This window comes from Nerophis lumbriciformis, linkage group LG26 (genome assembly GCF_033978685.3).
Source record: "Nerophis lumbriciformis linkage group LG26, RoL_Nlum_v2.1, whole genome shotgun sequence".
Lineage (NCBI taxonomy): Eukaryota > Metazoa > Chordata > Actinopteri > Syngnathiformes > Syngnathidae > Nerophis > Nerophis lumbriciformis.
In genome coordinates this window covers 11,893,611-11,908,737 of record NC_084573.2, presented here as the reverse complement: position 1 = coordinate 11,908,737, position 15,127 = coordinate 11,893,611, and the positions used below count along the sequence as shown (strand labels likewise).

Genomic DNA, 15,127 nt, shown 5'->3' with positions numbered 1-15,127 from the left:
TTTGAAATGTGGACTCGTCAGACCACAGAACACTTTTCCACTTTGTATCAGTCCATCTTAGATGAGCTCAGGCCCAGCGAAGCCGACGGCGTTTCCGGGTGTTGTTGATAAACGGTTTTCGCCTTGCAAAGGAGAGTTTTAACTTGCACTTGCAGATGTAGCGACCAACTGTAGTTACTGACAGTGGGTTTCTGAAGTGTTCCTGAGCCCATGTGGTGATATTCTTTACACACTGATGTCGCTTGTTGATGCAGTACAGCCTGAGGGATCGAAGGTCACGGGCTTAGCTGCTTACGTGCAGTGATTTCTCCAGATCCTCTGAACCCTTTGATGATATTACGGACCGTAGATGGTGAAATCCCTAAATTCCTTGCAATAGCTGGTTGAGAAAGGTTTTTCTTAAACTGTTCAACAATTTGCTCACGCATTTGTTGACAAAGTGGTGACCCTCGCCCCATCCTTGTTTGTGAATGACTGAGCATTTCATGGAATCTACTTTTATACCCAATCATGGCACCCACCTGTTCCCAATTAGCCTGCACACCTGTGGGATGTTCCAAATAAGTGTTTGATGAGCATTCCTCAACTTTATCAGTATTTATTGCCACCTTTCCCAACTTCTTTGTCACGTGTTGCTGGCATCAAATTCTAAAGTTAATGATTATTTGCAAAAAAAAAAAAAAATGTTTATGAGTTTGAACATCAAATATGTTGTCTTTGTAGCATATTCAACTGAATATGGGTTGGAAAGGATTTGCAAATCATTGTATTGCGTTTATATTTACATCGAACACAATTTCCCAACTCATATGGAAACAAGGTTTGTACAATAACAGAGCATTGACTTTCTGGTTTGTGCGCGTCCTCAGGACCATGGGGTACGGGCAAATCCTCCACAAGCGCGGCTATGAGGAGCATCAGCTTCACCTCAATGTGGGGGGTCTCCGCTTCCAGGTGGACGGAGATATGTTGCTCCGCTTCCCTCACACGCGCCTGGCTCGCCTGGTGTGCTGCCGCAGCGAGGAGTCCATCCTGGAGCTCTGCGACGACTACAGCGCCGCCGACCGGGAGTATTATTTCGACAGGAACCCCCGGGTTTTCCTCTGCGTCCTCAACTTCTACCAAACGGGGCGCCTCCACATGATGGAGGAGCTGTGCGTCTTCTCCTTCAGCCAGGAGATCGAGTACTGGGGCGTCCAGGAGTTCCACCTGGCCGACTGCTGCAACAACTGGTACCACGAGAAGAAGGAGTACATGGCCCACCGGGACTGGGACGCCAGCAGCGAGGACGGCCCGCCCAGCTTGGCCTCGTCCATGGAGGAGCTCTCGGCGCTGGATCAGGACTTGGACAAGTTCAAGGGCGCCTGGTGCGCCGAGGTCAGGAGTTACGTCTGGCTCCGGCTGGAGGATCCGGGTCATTCCCGAGCCTCCAAGGTCATCGCCTTGGCCTCGCTCAGCGTGGTGTTGACCTCCATCATTGCCATGTGTGTCCACAGCATGCCGGAGTTTCAGCAGGTGGACGACAACGACAAACCCATCGAGGACCCGGTCCTCGCCATCCTGGAGGTGATCTGCATCATCTGCTTCTCCGCCGAGTTCATCATCCGGCTCTTTGTCGCTCCCTCCCGCCGGAAGTTCCTGGGGAACCCGTTGAACATCATCGACGTGGCCTCCATCTTGCCGTTTTACGCCACCCTGGTCTTGGAAAACACGGACGAGGAGAGCGCCGAGGAGAACGAGGACCTGGAGAACGTGGGGAAGGTGGTGCAGGTTCTCCGCCTCATGAGGGTTCTCCGCATCCTCAAACTCGCCCGCCACTCCATCGGGCTCCGAGCGCTGGGGGCCACCGTCCGGCACAGCTACAACGAGGTGGGACTGCTACTCCTCTTCCTCTCGGTGGGGATCTCCATCTTCTCCGCACTTATCTACTTCGCCGAGAAGGAGGAGCCCGACACGGACTTAGGCACCATCCCGTCCGGGTGGTGGTGGGCCACGATCACCATGACCACGGTGGGCTTCGGCGACACCTGCCCGGTGACTCTCGCCGGCAAGATGGTGGCCACTTTGTGTATCATCTGCGGACTTCTCGTGGTGGCGCTGCCGGTCACGATCATTTTTAATAAGTTCTCCAAGTACTACCAGAGGAACAAAGCCATGGAGAGGCAGTGCATGCCTAACCCGGAGAGACAAGACCCCGACCTTCCTTACTACAACATCCGGGACTTGTTCACTGACAGCGTCTATCCTTTCATCGGGGACATCACCTTTGGGAACAGTGTCAGCAGCCTCGGCGACCATACCGACGCTTCCAGCCTGCATGATGCGGACATGTGCAATATTGACACCGGTCCAGCTCCGAAGTAAAATCCTCCTATCTCCGTCACTCCCAGAGACATATTCCCACTAGGGATGCAACAATTACCTACGATTATAAAAAGTTAAAGTACCGCTGTTAGGAATTACCCTCTGCATTTGACCCATCCCCTTGTTCCACCCCCTGGGAGGTGAGGGGAGCAGTGAGCAGCAGCGGTGGCCGCGCTGGGGAATCATTTTGGTATAGACACCGTTTCACGATTAAAGTTAAAGTTAAAGTACCAATGATTGTCACACACACACTAGGTGTGGCGAAATTATTCTCTGCATTTGACCCATCACCCTTGATCACCCCCTGGGAGGTGAGGGGAGCAGTGGGCAGCAGCGGTGGCTGCGCCCGGGAATCATTTTGGTGATTTAACCCCCAATTCCAACCCTTGATGCTGAGTGCCAAGCAGGGAGGTAATGGGTCCCATTTTTAAAGTCTTTGGTATGACTCGGCCGGGATTTGAACTCCCAACCTACCGATCTCAGGACGGACACTCTAACCACTAGGCCACTGAGTAGGTTATTATTATGCATTGATTCATTTCACGGCAAAAAAATGAGTAAAATCACATTCTTAACACTTGATTGGGCCACAAGCACCCTCGAGAGCAGACCTGAGCAAATTAAAGGGGAACATTATCACAATTTCAGAAGGGTTAAAACCATTAAAAATCAGTTCCCAGTGGCTTATTTTATTTTTCGAAGTTTTTTTCAAAATTTTACCCATCACGCAATATCCCTAAAAAAAGCTTCAAAGTGCCTGATTTTAACCATCGTTATATACACCCGTCCATTTTCCTGTGACGTCACATAGTGAAGCCAACACAAACAAACACGGCGGAAAGAACAGCAAGCTATAGCGACATTAGCTCGGATTCAGACTCGGATTTCAGCGGCTTAAGCGATTCAACAGATTACGCATGTATTGAAACGGATGGTTGTAGTGTGGAGGCAGGTAGCGAAAACGAAATTGAAGAAGAAACTGAAGCTATTGAGCCATATCGGTTTGAACCGTATGCAAGCGAAACCGACGAAAACGACACGACAGCCAGCGACACGGGAGAAAGCGAGGACGAATTCGGCGATCGCCTTCTAACCAACGATTGGTATGTGTTTGTTTGGCATTAAAGGAAACTAACAACTATGAACTAGGTTTACAGCATATGAAATACATTTGGCAACAACATGCACTTTGAGAGTGCAGACAGCCCAATTTTCATCAATTAATATATTCTGTAGACATACCCTCATCCGCGCTCTTTTCCTGAAAGCTGATCTGTCCAGTTTTGGAGTTGATGTCAGCAGGCCAGGGAAGCTAGGGTCGATATTCTTCTCTTGATCATCTTCGGTGGCATAAGGGACGGTGTGAGCCAAGACATCCAGGGGGTTTAGCTCGCTCGTCTGCGGGAACAAACTGCCGCCATCGCTTGCCGTGCTACCGAGGTCCTTTGTCCCTGAATTGCTCACACACTCCGGCAGATTCAATGGGGGTCTGGCGGCAGATTTCTTTGACTTTATCGTTGGAAATGCATCTGCTTTGAGTGTCGCAGGATATCCACACATTCTTGCCATCTCTGTCGTAGCATAGCTTTCGTCGGTAAAGTGTGCGGAACAAACGTCCAATTTCTTGCCACTTTCGCATCTTTGGGCCACTGGTGCAACTTGAATCCGTCCCTGTTCGTGTTGTTACACCCTCCGACAACACACCGATGAGGCATGATGTCTCCAAGGTACGGAAAACAGTCGAAAAAACGGAAAATAGCCAAACATTAAGTTATCATAACTCAACTACCGTATTTTTCGGACTATAAGTCGCAGTTTTTTTCATAGTTTGGCCGGGCTCCAGTGCGATTTATATATGTTTTTTTCCTTCTTTATTATGCATTTTCGGCAGGTGCGACTTATACTCCGGTGCGACTTATACTCCGAAAAATACGGTATTTCAATTATAGATGTCCGATAATATCGGCCTGCCAATATTATCGGCCGATAAATGCGTTAAAATGTAATATCAGAAATTATCGGTATCATTTTTTTAATTATCGGTATCGTTTGTTTTTTTTTGGTTGGGAATAACCCAACATTAAGTTATCATAACTCAACTACCATATTTTTCGCACTATAAGTCGCAGTTTTTTTTCATAGTTTGGCCGGGCTCCAGTGCGATTTATGTTTTTTCCTTCTTTATTATGCATTTTCGGCAGGTGCGACTTATACTCCAAAAAATACGGTGTTTCAATTATAGATGTCCGATAATATCGGCCTGCCAATATTATCGGCCGATAAATGCGTTAAAATGTAATATCGGAAAATATTGGTATCGTTTTTTTTATTATCGGTATCGTTTTGTTTTTTTTGGTTGGGAATAACCCAACATTAAGTTATCATAACTCAACTACCGTATTTTTCGGACTATAAGTCGCAGTTTTTTTCATAGTTTGGCCGGGCTCCAGTGCGATTTATATGTTTTTTTCCATCTTTATTATGCATTTTCGGCAGGTGCGACTTATACTGCGGTGCGACTTATAAACCGAAAAATACGGTATTTCAATTATAGATGTCCGATAATATCGGCCTGCCAATATTATCGGCCGATAAATGCGCTAAAATGTAATATCGGAAAATATCGGTATCGTTTTTTTAAATTATCTGTATCGTTTTTTTTTGTGGTTGGGAATAACCCAACATTAAGTTATCATAACCCAACTACCGTATTTTTCGGACTATAAGTCGCAGTTTTTTTCATAGTTTGGCCGGGCTCCAGTGCGATTTATGGTTTTTTCCTTCTTTATTATGCATTTTTGGCAGGTGCGACTTATACTCCGGTGCGACTTATACTCCGAAAAATACGGTATTTCAATTATAGATGTCCGATAATATCGGCCTGCCAATATTATCGGCCGATAAATGCATTAAAATGTAATATCGGAAATTATCAATATCGTTTTTTTATTATCAGTATCGTTTTGTTTTTTTTGGTTGGGAATAACCTAACATTAAGTTATCATAACTCAACTACCGTATTTTTCGGACTATAAATCGCAGTTTTTTTCATAGTTTAGCCGGGCTCCAGTGCGATTTATATGTTTTTTTCCTTCTTTATTATGCATTTTCGGCAGGTGCGACTTATACTCCGGTGCGACTTATACTCCGAAAAATACTGTATTTCAATTATAGATGTCCGATAATATCGACCTGCCAATATTATCGGCCGATAAATGCGTTAAAATGTAATATCGGAAATTATTGGTATCGTTTTTTTATCATCGGTATCATTTTTTTTTTTGGTTGGGAATAACCCAACATTAAGTTATCATAACCCAACTACCGTATTTTTCGGACTATATGTCGCAGTTTTTTTCATAGTTTGGCCGGGCTCCAGTGCGATTTATGTTTTTTTCCTTCTTTATTATGCATTTTTGGCAGGTGCGACTTATACTCCGGTGCGACTTATACTCCGAAAAATACGGTATTTCAAATATAGATGTCCGATAATATCAACCTGCCAATATTATCGGCCGATAAATGCGTTAAAATGTAATATCGGAAATTATTGGTATGGTTTTTTTTATTATCGGTATCGGGTTTTTTTTTTTGGTTGGGAATAACCCAACATTAAGTTATCATAACTCAACTACCGTATTTTTCGGACTATAAGTCGCAGTTTTTTTCATAGTTTGGCCGGGCTCCAGTGCGATTTATGTTTTTTTTCCTTCTTTATTATGCATTTTCGGCAGGTGCGACTTATACTCCGGTGCGACTTACACTCCGAAAAATACGGTATTTCAATTATAGATGTCCGATAATATCGGCCTGCCAATATTATCGGCCGATAAATGCGTTAAAATGTAATATCGGAAATTATCGGTATCGTTTTTTTTATTATCTGTATCGTTGTTTTTTTTTTGTGGTTGGGAATAACCCAACATTAAGTTATCATAACTCAACTACCGTATTTTTCTGACTATAAGTCGCAGTTTTTTTCATAGTTTGGCCGGGCTCCAGTGCGATTTATGTTTTTTTCCTTCTTTATTATGCATTTTCGGCAGGTGCGACTTATACTCCGGTGCGACTTATACTCCGAAAAATACGGTATTTCAATTATAGATGTCCGATAATGTCGGCCTGCCAATATTATCGGCCGATAAATGCGTTAAAATGTAATATCGGAAATTATCGGTATCGTTTTGGTTTTTTTTGGTTGGGAATAGCCTAACATTAAGTTATCATAACTCAACTACCGTATTTTTCGGACTATAAATCGCAGTTTTTTTCATAGTTTAGCCGGGCTCCAGTGCGATTTATATGTTTTTTTCCTTCTTTATTATGCATTTTCGGCAGGTGCGACTTATACTCCGGTGCGACTTATACTCCAAAAAATACGGTATTTCAATTATAGATGTCCGATAATATCGACCTGCCAATATTATCGGCCGATAAATGCGTTAAAATGTAATATCGGAAATTATTGGTATCGTTTTTTTATCATCGGTATCATTTTTTTTTTTGGTTGGGAATAACCCAACATTAAGTTATCATAACCCAACTACCGTATTTTTCGGACTATATGTCGCAGTTTTTTTCATAGTTTGGCCGGGCTCCAGTGCGATTTATGTTTTTTTCCTTCTTTATTATGCATTTTTGGCAGGTGCGACTTATACTCCGAAAAATACGGTATTTCAAATATAGATGTCCGATAATATCGACCTGCCAATATTATCGGCCGATAAATGCGTTAAAATGTAATATCGGAAATTATTGGTATGGTTTTTTTTATTATCGGTATCGGGTTTTTTTTTTTGGTTGGGAATAACCCAACATTAAGTTATCATAACTCAACTACCGTATTTTTCTGACTATAAGTCGCAGTTTTTTTCATAGTTTGGCCGGGCTCCAGTGCGATTTATGTTTTTTTCCTTCTTTATTATGCATTTTCGGCAGGTGCGACTTATACTCCGGTGCGACTTACACTCCGAAAAATACGGTATTTCAATTATAGATGTCTGATAATATCGGCCTGCCAATATTATCGGCCGATAAATGCGTTAAAATGTAATATCGGAAATTATCGGTATCGTTTTTTTTATTATCGGTATCGTTTTTTTTTTTTTGTGGTTGGGAATAACCCAACATTAAGTTATCATAACTCAACTACCGTATTTTTCTGACTATAAGTCGCAGTTTTTTTCATAGTTTGGCCGGGCTCCAGTGCGATTTATGTTTTTTTCCTTCTTTATTATGCATTTCCGGCAGGTGCGACTTATACTCCGGTGCGACTTATACTCCGAAAAATACGGTATTTCAATTATAGATGTCCGATAATGTCGGCCTGCCAATATTATCGGCCGATAAATGCGTTAAAATGTAATATCGGAAATTATCGGTATCGTTTTTTTTTGTTGTTGTTGGGAATAGCCTAACATTAAGTTATCATAACTCAACTACCGTATTTTTCGGACTATAAGTCGTTTTTTTTCATAGTTTGGCCGGGCTCCAGTGCGATTTATATATGTTTTTCCTTCTTTATTATGCATTTTCGGCAGGTGCGACTTATACTCCGGTGCGACTTATACTCCGAAAAATACGGTATTTCAATTATAGATGTCCGATAATATCGACCTGCCAATATTATCGGCCGACAAATGCGTTAAAATGTAATATCGGAAATTATCTGTATCGTTTTTTTTATTATCGGTATCTTTTTTTTTTTTTTGGTTGGGAATAACCCAACATTAAGTTATCATAACTCAACTACCGTATTTTTCGGACTATAAGTCGCAATTTTTTTCATAGTTTGGCCGGGCTCCAGTGCGATTTATATATGTTTTTTTCCTTTATTATGCATTTTCGGCAGGTGCGACTTATACTCCGGTGCGACTTATACTCCGAAAAATACGGTATTTCAATTATAGATGTCCGATAATATCGGTCTGCCAATATTATCGGCCGATAAATGCGTTAAAATGTAATATCGGAAATTATCGGTATCGTGTTGTTTTTTTATCGGTATCATTTTTTTTTTTTTTGGTTGGAAATAGCCTAACATTAAGTTATCATAACTCAACTACCGTATTTTTTGTACTATAAGTCGCAGCTTTTTTCATAGTTTGGCCGGGCTCCAGTGCGATTTATATGTTTTTTTTCCTTCTTTATTATGCATTTTCGGCAGGTGCGACTTATACTCCGGTGCGACTTACACTCCGAAAAATACGGTATTTGGTTAAATAATTCAACGCAAAAGTTGGGTTGAAAAATTACCCCAAAATGTTGAGTTAAAGAAACTCAAATAAGGGGTCCCTTCTTTTCTAAACCAGCAGTTGGGTTAAAATTGGGTTATTTTTTTAACCCAACATTTTTTAGAACCCAATTTATGAGTTGCTGGTGTTGGGTTAATTTTTTTGAGTTATTTTAATGAACCATTTTTTAGGTTATAAATGGATTATTTTTAACTTAATTTCCATGTTTTCAAAACTATGAACAATTTTTGGTAGAGATGTCCGATATCGGCCGATAAATGCTTTAAAAATGTAATATCGGAAATTTTCGGTATTGTTTTTTAAAATTTATTTTATTAAATCAACATAAAAAACACAAGATACACTTACAATTAGTGCACCAACCCAAAAAACCTCCCTCCCCCATTTACACTCAATCACACAAAAGGGTTGTTTCTTTCTGTTATTAATATTCTGCTTCCTACATTATATATCAATATATATCAATACAGTCTGCAAGGGATACAGTCCGTAAGCACACATGATTGTGCGTGCTGCTGGTCCACTAATAGTACTAACCTTTAACAGTTCATTTTACTCTATCATTAATTAGTAGTTTCTATGTAACTGTTTTTATATTGTTTTACTTTCTTTTTTATTCAAGAAAATGTTTTTAATTGATTTATCTTATTTTATGAATTTTTAAAAAAAGTACCTTATCTTCACCATACCTGGTTGTCCAAATTAGGCATAATAATGTGTTAATTCCACGACTGCATATATCGGTATCGGTTGATATCGGTATCGTAATTAAAGAGTTGGACAATATCCGGATATCGGCAAAAAGCCATTATCGGACATCCCTAATTTCAATGGTTGGAATCTGCGCTTATGGATGAGATACCAGTTACTATGGTAACCTAATTAGTTACTATGGTAATCTAATAAGTTACTATGGTCATCTAATTAGTTACTATGGTAATCTACGTCACAGCAGCTCAGACGAGGCACCAAGCAGTGTGGGCGGGAAGCGTTTCCACAGACGCGGAAGGAGATTTTCACAACAAAGTTCTAAAGCTTAGTGATATATCAGATTGTAGGTGGGTTTATTTTGTACCCTTCACGTTCATAATTCACTGTTTGTTGCATCTTTGTTGCGTTTCACTTGATTGTAAAATTTATCGATCAAAAGGGGGTGTGACATTCATATTTAGTCAATATTCCGTGTTTTATCGTTCGTAGAAAAATTTAAAATTCCATTACGTTTTTTAAGACGGTCTGTCAAAACGTATTTAGCATTCAATCAGACAGTATTGTGAGGTCTTGTATTAGTGCTCCTAAAAATAGATATACCGGCCCCCAGACACATTATTTTCTCTAAATGTGGCCCCCAAGTCAAAATAATTGCCCAGGCCTGTCCTAGAGGGTTGCCAACAAATATCTGTTTCTCAGCTAAGCGATTATTCAGTTGTAATACACTTTCCCACCACGTGTGGCAGTAATAACAATAGCAAACAAACAAAGGTCTGGAGCTAAATTCAGAGAAGTTTCTAAAGCGCAAAAATTATGACTACAGTGTTTTCATTTGCACTTTAATCTTATTGACAGTTTAATTGAGAAACTTATTAGTTAATACTATTTGTTATTAATTTGGTTGGAATGTATTTATTTTTGTTAGTAAAAAGTATTTATGAATCTCTTCTTTTGCAGTATATTTGATTAGAATTTGTTTTTGTGATCAGCCTGACCTAAGCCTTGATAATAATATTGGTGATCAACACATGCTTTCAAATTATTTGACAAGGTACATCCTGATAAACTGTGAGGAGGTTACCGTATTTTACGGACTATAAGGCGGACTTAAAATCCTCTTTTCTTTCTTAAAACTGAGACAATGCGCCTTATAACCCGGAATAATGTACGGAATAATTCTGGTTTTGCTTACCGATCTCAAAGACATTTTATTTGGTACATGGTGTAATGATAAGTGTGACCAGTGGATGGCAGTCAAACATAAGAGACACGTGTAAACTGCAATATGATGGCAATATGACTCAAGTAAACAACGCCAACATTTTATATGTTCCATTGAAAATATAGAACATTCTGGTTTTGCTTACCGACCTCGAAGTAATTTTATTTCGTGCATGGTGTAATAAGTGTGACCAGTAGATGGCAGTCAAACATAAGACGCGTGTAGACTGCAATATGACTCAAGTAAACAACACCAACATTTTATATGTTCCATTGAAAATAGAGAACATTCTGGTTTCGCTTACCGACCTCGAAGCAATTTTATTTGGTACATGGTGTAATGATAAGTGTGACCAGTAGATGGCAGTCAAACATAAGAGATATGTGTTGACTGCATTATGATGGCAATTTGACAAGTAAACAACACCAACATTTTATATGTTCCATTGAAAATAGAGAACATTCTGGTTTCGTTTACCGACCTCGAAGCAATTTTATTTGGTACATGGTGTAATGATAAGTGTGACCAGTAGATGGCAGTCAAACATAAGAGACACGTGTAGACTGCAATATGATGGCAATATGACTCAAGTAAACGCCAACATTTTTATATGTTCCATTGAAAATATAGAACATTCTGGTTTTGCTTACCGACCTCGAAGCAATTTTATTTGGTACGTGGTGTAATGATAAGTGTGACCAGTAGATGGCAGTCAAACATAAGAGACACGTGTAGACTGCAATATGATGGCAATATGACTCAAGTAAACAACGCCAACATTTTATATGTTCCATTGAAAATATAGAACATTCTGGTTTCGCTTACCGACCTCGAAGCAATTCTATTTGGTACATAGTGTAGTGATAAGTGTGACCAGTAGGTGGCAGTCAAACATAAGAGACACATGGAGACTGCAATATGATGGCAATATGACTCAAGTAAACAACGCCAACATTTTATATGTTCCATTGAAAATATAGAACATTCTGGTTTCGCTTACCGACCTCGAAGCAATTTTATTTGCTACATGGTGTAATGATAAGTGTGACCAGTAGATGGCAGTCAAACAGAGATATGTGTAGACTGCAATATGACTCAAGTAAACAACGCCAACATTTTATATGTTCCATTGAAAATATAGAACATTCTGGTTTTGCTTACCGACCTCAAAGCAATTTTATTTGGTACATGGTGTAATAAGTGTGACCAGTAGGTGGCAGTCAAACATAAGAGATATGTGTTGACTGCAATATGATGGCAATTTGACTCAAGTAAACACCAACATTTTATATGTTCCATCGAAAATAGAGAACATTCTGGTTTCGTTTACCGACCTCGAAGCAATTTTATTTGGTACATGGTGTAATGATAAGTGTGACCAGTAGATGGCAGTCAAACATAAGAGACACGTGTAGACTGCAATATGATGGCAATATGACTCAAGTAATCAACGCCAACATTTTATATGTTCCATTGAAAATATAGAACATTCTGGTTTCGCTTACCGACCTCGAAGCAATTCTATTTGGTACATAGTGTAATGATAAGTGTGACCAGTAGGTGGCAGTCAAACATAAGAGACACATGGAGACTGCAATATGATGGCAATATGACTCAAGTAAACAACGCCAACATTTTATATGTTCCATTGAAAATATAGAACATTCTGGTTTCGCTTACCGACCTCGAAGCAATTTTATTTGCTACATGGTGTAATGATAAGTGTGACCAGTAGATGGCAGTCAAACAGAGATATGTGTAGACTGCAATATGACTCAAGTAAACAACGCCAACATTTTTATATGTTCCATTGAAAATATAGAACATTCTGGTTTTGCTTACCGACCTCGAAGCAATTTTATTTGGTACATGGTGTAATACGTGTGACCAGTAGGTGGCAGTCAAACATAAGAGATATGTGTCGACTGCAATATGATGGCAATATGACTCAAGTAAACAACACCAACATTTTATATGTTCCATTGAAAATAGAGAACATTCTGGTATACACTATATATATATACTATATACACTAACCTATTGATTAACCATCTAGAATGGTCACTTATGCGGACACGCTTGTTACAGGAAACTTTCTAGTCTGCGTCTGCCTTGGAGACTTTGAATCTAAGTAATATGCAACTTTTAATTGAGACCGGTCTATATTGACGTTGCAATATTGTTCAATTAGGACACTTGTCTAGCTTGAGTGCTTATCTGTTGTGTAGCTGCTATATACTGTATAGCCTTTGTGTCAAAGTCAAGGGGCCAAATGGAGGAAAATGTGTGCCCACCAGTGACGTGTGGTGAGGTTGATGGCTGGTGAGGCACTGACTTCATCACAGTCAGAGTTACAAACATATGAACCCTAAAGAGTATCTTATTCACCATTTGATTGGCAGCAGTTAACGGGTTATGTTTAAAAGCTCATACCAGCATTCTTCCCTGCTTGGCACTCAGCATCAAGGGTTGGAATTGGGGGTTAAATCACCAAAAATTATTCCCGGGCGCGGCGCCGCTGCTGCCCACTGCTCCCCTCACCTCCCAGGGGGTGATCAAGGGTGATGGGTCAAATGCAGAGGACACATTTCACCACACCTAGTGTGTGTGTGACAATCATTGGCACTTTAACTTAACTTTAACTTTACACATACAAACTGTAGCACACAAAAGAGCACATTTAATAAAAAAAACGTAATTATGGTCTTACCTTTACTTATAAATGAAGTCCATGCGCCGCTCCTTCTGAACAAAAGCATCGATAACTTGTTTATAGAAGTCTTCCTTATCTTTCTTCAGTTTTAAAAGTCTCTCTGTCTCGATGGAGATCTTCCTTTAATTATTACCTCCTGCTTCGATTGAAAGTCCAGTTTAGAAAACTGTTTTATTTTAGATATGTAATCCTCCATGTTAAAAGTCCAGGCGAGAGGAAAAAATAAACTATCGCTAACTGTTGCTGCTTGTTGTCACTTCTTCTGCAGCCGAGTAGTCGCAAGAATGATCGCTGGGATCACTAGCGCCCTCTACCACCATGAGGCGGGATTACTGCGAGCCTCAGCCAGTGCGTTTTTGCAGCCGTTTTATGATTGCTCAGCACAAGAAATACGTTACACACATACAGTTGTTGACAAAATACACTGTACATTATATACCTCAACTAAACTATGGAAATGTATAATATAATTCATATAGCAATACGGTCTCACTGCACAGCAGGCCAGCAGTTAGCCGAGTCATTGCGCAATCCATGTTGAGGCTCAACTGGCTGGTGCCTCACCGCAAGTCTCTTCTCAGTATTTGAACGGCAAATGTGAAAATTCAGCGATTTTTAATAAAAACAATCTAAAACTGGTGAAGTTAAATGGAAAATAACTTTATGGTATAATCACTGAATATATATAACAATTAATTTTTTTTCTTTTTACATTTTTCTTTCTTTCCATGATGGCACGTGAGGGCCCGCCTCCCCTGACTGCACGTCACTGGTGCACACGCGGGCCAGACTATTAAAATCATGGCATTAAAACTAAAAAAATAAAGACAACTTCAGATTGTTTTCTTTGTCTTACTTTGGCCAAAAATAGAACAAACACATTCTAAAAATATTACAATAAAAATATAGAAAAAAATCAAGTTAGGTCAAGTTTAGATCCATGAAGGAAAGAAGAAAAATAATGAATGTTTATAACTGAATACATTTACATATGCATAAAAATGTGTTTTATTTATTTTTATTTTTATTTTTATGAATTAAGTAATGTTTATGACTGAGGTGTCAAACAAATTTTCATTTAGGGTCGCATTAATTTTTTTTAAATTAATTTACACTATGCATGCAGGTGATAACCTGTGATTAATCATGATTAATCAAAATGCATATGAATTAGATTATTAGAATTTTTATGTATAACTTGCTTTAAAATCATGAATAAAGGCAGATATTTAACTTTAATTTTTTTTTATCTCACAAAAATTGTTTTGCAATACAGTAAATTATAATAATTATAATTGGCATGATCAGATAATATTAAAGTTAAATATATGCATTTTTTTTTTTCTGTCAAAGTTGAAATAACGAAAAATGTGTTGCTAGTTTTGCGTTAAATTTTAGAGTTATTTTTATGAAGAGCAACCAATTTTTTGGGTTACAAGGGTATTATTTTAACTCAATATCTGGGTTTTCAAAACTATGAACCATTCTTGTGTTGTTTTTCAACAAGTAATGCATTTTTGGGTAAAAGTCTTCTTTTGTTTCTTTATTAAAAAGTTACTTTTTTCTTGAAGGGAATTTTATTATGGATTAATCTCATTAACATTATTTACAATCACCCAACATTGAGTTAGCGTAACTCAACTTTTGGGTTAAATAATTCAACCCAATAGTTTGGTTGGGAATAACCCAACATTAAGTTATCATAACTACACTTTTTGGTTAAATAATTCAGCGCAAAAGTTGGGTTGAAAACATTACCCCAAAATGTTGAGTTAAAATAACTCAAATAAGGGGTTCATCCTTTTCTGAACCAGCAGTTGGGTTAAAATTGGGTTATTTTTTAACCCAACATTTTTTTTGTGT

At 39.2% G+C, this 15,127-nt stretch overlaps 1 protein-coding gene across 1 annotated transcript; it reads left to right on the top strand.

The window, feature by feature from the left end:
- The first annotated feature begins 873 nt into the window (after positions 1–873).
- On the top strand, positions 874–2,364 carry LOC133623483 (delayed-rectifier potassium channel regulatory subunit KCNS3-like). Its single transcript, XM_061986690.2, has one exon. The coding sequence runs from the start codon at positions 874–876 to the stop codon at positions 2,362–2,364; it is 1,491 nt and encodes a 496-aa protein (XP_061842674.2).
- Positions 2,365–15,127: the final 12,763 nt, after the last annotated feature.

Excerpts from the sequence above, each read along its gene's own strand:
- LOC133623483 (XM_061986690.2), top strand. The coding sequence starts at position 874 with ATGGGGTACGGGCAAATCCTCCACAAGCGCGGCTATGAGGAGCATCAG.